The sequence below is a fragment of the Poecilia reticulata genome, linkage group LG3 (assembly GCF_000633615.1).
Source record: "Poecilia reticulata strain Guanapo linkage group LG3, Guppy_female_1.0+MT, whole genome shotgun sequence".
NCBI classification, from domain to species: domain Eukaryota; kingdom Metazoa; phylum Chordata; class Actinopteri; order Cyprinodontiformes; family Poeciliidae; genus Poecilia; species Poecilia reticulata.
In genome coordinates this window covers 701,069-704,883 of record NC_024333.1, presented here as the reverse complement: position 1 = coordinate 704,883, position 3,815 = coordinate 701,069, and the positions used below count along the sequence as shown (strand labels likewise).

The window sequence follows — 3,815 nt, the reverse complement described above, 5'->3', positions numbered from 1 at the left end:
CACACAACACAGAACACACAGCACACAACACAGAAGACACGGCACACAACACAGAACACACAACACACGGTGTATGACGAGCTGTGGTGTGTTCCAGGTCGGCTCCAGAGTGTCTGCCAGGTGGAGAGTCAGCAGATCATAGTTGAGGTGAACCACTGTGTCAGTGCTGCGCCGGTCAATGTTACATCATGTGTGGGACACTGCAGGAGCTCATCTATGTAAGAATGTTTGGCAATATTTCTGGAGTTCCTAATCTTACACTGATGCATAGAAGATGTTAGGCATGAAAACAGAGAAATGTTTTGTAAATACCTTAAGGTAAAATGAGAATAACTGCAGTTAGTTTGTGACTCCACTCTATGAATGGAAGGATTTTACATTGTATCTTGCAGAACCTGGATAACCAGACTTAACTGTTGAGTTTGCATTTTATTTGCATGTCTAAATGTATTTGTCATTTGTCAGCAAACTGAAATACTCTATACCCCTATCATGTCAAAATTTGTGAAAAATGTTTTTACTAAACAAACATCTATTCACATTCAAATGCTAAATTTAGTCTAAAGAACAAGTTTGGGGGAAGAGGAGCCATTTTAAATAGAGAACAGGTAGAAACCATGCGGTTAGAGGCTGACGCTGTCATTGTCTGTGTGAATTTCTGCAGGTACTCACCTGCAACAAACTCCATGACGCACCAATGTGAGTGTTGCCATGAAGCCACAACCAGCATGAAGCAGGTGGAGCTGATCTGTGCTGACGGCTCCACGCTGCAGCACAGCTACAGCCAGGTGGAAAGCTGCCGCTGCAGGATGGAGACATGCTCAGCGGGCGCCACAACCAGAGCCCAGCGCCGCAGGAGGCGCTGACCTGCTCCTCATTCAAACCACGGAACTACTTTTTCACACTTTATAGCACAATATGCTCTTCTTCAGAGTCTGTTAGAATTAAACTATGTCTGTATTTCTCACTGGTAAGAAATAAAATATGTCTGCAAAATAATGTTTTGTATGCAGAACCTTTGTGGCACATGGGGAACATTACTGAATGAAAACACAGTGAAGATTGGAGGAGCTCAGGCTCCTCCAGGGGGGGTGGGGCATCACTACAGGCTGATGTAGCTAAACAATCTAAATAAAATGTGTGAACCAGAAATTTAGCACACTGATTTATGCAGTTATAATGAAACAAAGAGATTTTTAAAATAGTTTTATTGAAGAAGCTGTTGTTGTATGCACTGTTCATATAATCACAGTGGTTGTAAATACAGTCATGGCCAAAAGTTTTGAGTATGACACAAATATGAAATTTTCACATGATCTGCTGCCCTCTGGTTTTCATGTGTGTATGTCAGATGTTTTCATCACATACAGAAATACTCACAATATGATTGCAATTGTAACAAAATCTTTTATTGACAGTTAGAATGACTTAATGCAGCAAGTCAATATTTGCAGTGTTGACCYCTCTTCTTCAGGACCTCTGCAATTCTCCCTGGCATGCTCTCAATCAACTTCTGGACCAAATCCTGACTGATAGCCGTCCATTCTTGCACAATCAATGCTTGCATTTTGTCAGAATTCCTAGGCTTTTGTTTGTCCACTCGTCTCTTGATGATTGACCACAAGTTTTCAATGGGATTAAGATCTGGGGAGTTTCCAGGCCATGGACCCAAAATCTCTGTTTTGTTCCCTGAGCCAGTTAGTTATCACCTTTGCTTTATGGCAAGGTGCTCCATCATGCTGGAAAAGGCTTTGTTCATCACCAAACTGCTCTTGGACGGTTGGGAGAAGTTGCTCTYGGAGGACATTCTGGTACCATTCTTTATTCATGGCTGTGTTTTTAGGCCAGACTGTGAGAGAGCCGACTCCCTTGGCTGAGAAGCAACCATGAATGGTTTGATGATGCTTTACAGTTGGCATGAGACAAGACTGGTGGTAGCGCTCACCTCATCTTCTCCCAACAAGCTGTTTTCCAGATGTCCCAAACAATCAGAAAGGGGATTCATCAGAGAAAATGACTTTACCCCAGTCCTCAGCAGTCCACTCCCTGTACCTTTTGCAGAATATCAGTCTGTCCCTGATGGTTTCCTGGAGAGAAGTGGCTTCTTTGCTGCCCTCCTTGAGACCAGGCCTTGCTCCAAGAGTCTCCGCCTCWCAGTGCGTGCAGATGCACTCACACCTGCCTGCTGCCATTCCTGAGCAAGCTCTGCACTGCTGGTAGCCCGATCCCGCAGCTGAAACACTTAAGAGACGGTCCTGGCGCTTGCTGGTCTTTCTTGGGCGCCCTGGAGGCTTTTTGGCAACAATGGAACCTCTCTCCTTGAAGTTTCTTGATGATGCGATAGATTGTTGACTGAGGTGCAATCTTTCTAGCTGCGATACTCTTCCCTGTTAGGTACAGTGGCCGACAAGTGCAAATATGCAGCAACAGAGAAAACATGCAAACAAAAAAAAAGACGCGCACAAATGAAACGCAGAAAACATAAAAATAGACGCAAACAAAAAGCAAATAAAATGCAGTAAAAAAAAAAGACGCAAACAAAAAAGAATACAACCACAAATGAAATGCAGCAAACAAAAAAGAGAGACGCAAAAAAAAGAAATGCAGCAAGACTTAGTTTTAATCAGTCAAACTACTGGGAAACAGTTTGCAAGCTCTTGACGAAGGGAAATAAAATTTAAAAACAGAACGAGCCGCCTTAAGATTAACTAGTGACAGTCAAACAGGGTCCTCAACGCAGATGTTTGTAAAAAATTAGGTGGCTTTGTCGTTTCCTGATCAAAACGCGACAAACGTAAATAAACAAATATGAAAATGTCTCTACTTTCTCTAAGAGCTCTTCAAAACATAATGGTATGAAGGAATATTGAAGAATACATTAAAAGGTCACTAAAATATATCCCACTTCAAAAGGAGACTGTACTAAACAGTCAGAATTTGTACTACCACCCAGCATGACGATCATTTTAAGTCTTTTCAGTCTTATGTTGACTGACATGCTCTGCAAACATATTAATAAATATAAACAGTTATAATATCATGCAAACTAATTCATTGCTCATTTTAATGGAAGCCACATTATTTCGTTTTCACTTTAAGACTTCACTCGGCTGCAGAAGCAAAGCTGTGCAATTTGGTAATCTGACAATATTCTCATAGTTAAAGTTTGTCTGGCAAACCTGTTAAACAACATTACCTCCAAAATGTTGGCAACAAGTGAATTATATTGTGTATTTTTGTAGACAATAAAATAAACTGGTCCAAAAAGTGAAACAGACGATGGCGCTGCTAACTAAACTCGTACCAGCGGTCACTGAGTTCAGAGCAGGCGCCGTTTTAACCACTAACCTATGACGTCAGCGGAGAGTCCGACGTTCCTGCCCGTCATTGATCGTCATCTAACGACACCCCGCGCTTTAGGAACAAACCTGGATTAACTGGTGACACTTTCAGAAACTCAGTTCGAGTGAAGATTTAACCTGTTTCTGATGGAAAAGTATATAAGACAATTATTTTTTCAGCGATGTCTCATATGGTTGAGAATTACGGTCACTTGATGAAAAGAATAAAGACGTTTAGTTAAATTACGAGAAAAAATATTAACAATAAGGAAGAAATGACACTGCCACATAGATCTGCGGTAGCCATGTCTTCTGTAAATGAGCTATGAAATAAAGTGTAACATTACAGAAACAGTTAAGATTTTGCTATAGTTTCTGTGGATACCTATTTGAAATATCACAATATTAGGAATGTGTGGAAAAACTACACAGCCAGTCGATCTTTTTAAACATTTCATTTTTAATCCCAAGGCT

At 41.0% G+C, this 3,815-nt stretch overlaps 1 protein-coding gene across 1 annotated transcript in view; it reads left to right on the top strand.

Annotated features, from left to right (window-relative positions):
* LOC108166170 (intestinal mucin-like protein) overlaps positions 1-1,015 on the top strand; it is a 14,843-nt gene extending 13,828 nt beyond the window's left edge. Inside the window, exons 18-19 of the mRNA XM_017303892.1 lie at positions 98-218; positions 665-1,015. Of these exons, the coding sequence (XP_017159381.1) occupies positions 98-218; positions 665-866 (323 nt within the window). The 3' untranslated portion in view covers positions 867-1,015. The remainder of the gene's footprint in view (positions 1-97; positions 219-664) is intronic.
* Positions 1,016-3,815: the final 2,800 nt, after the last annotated feature.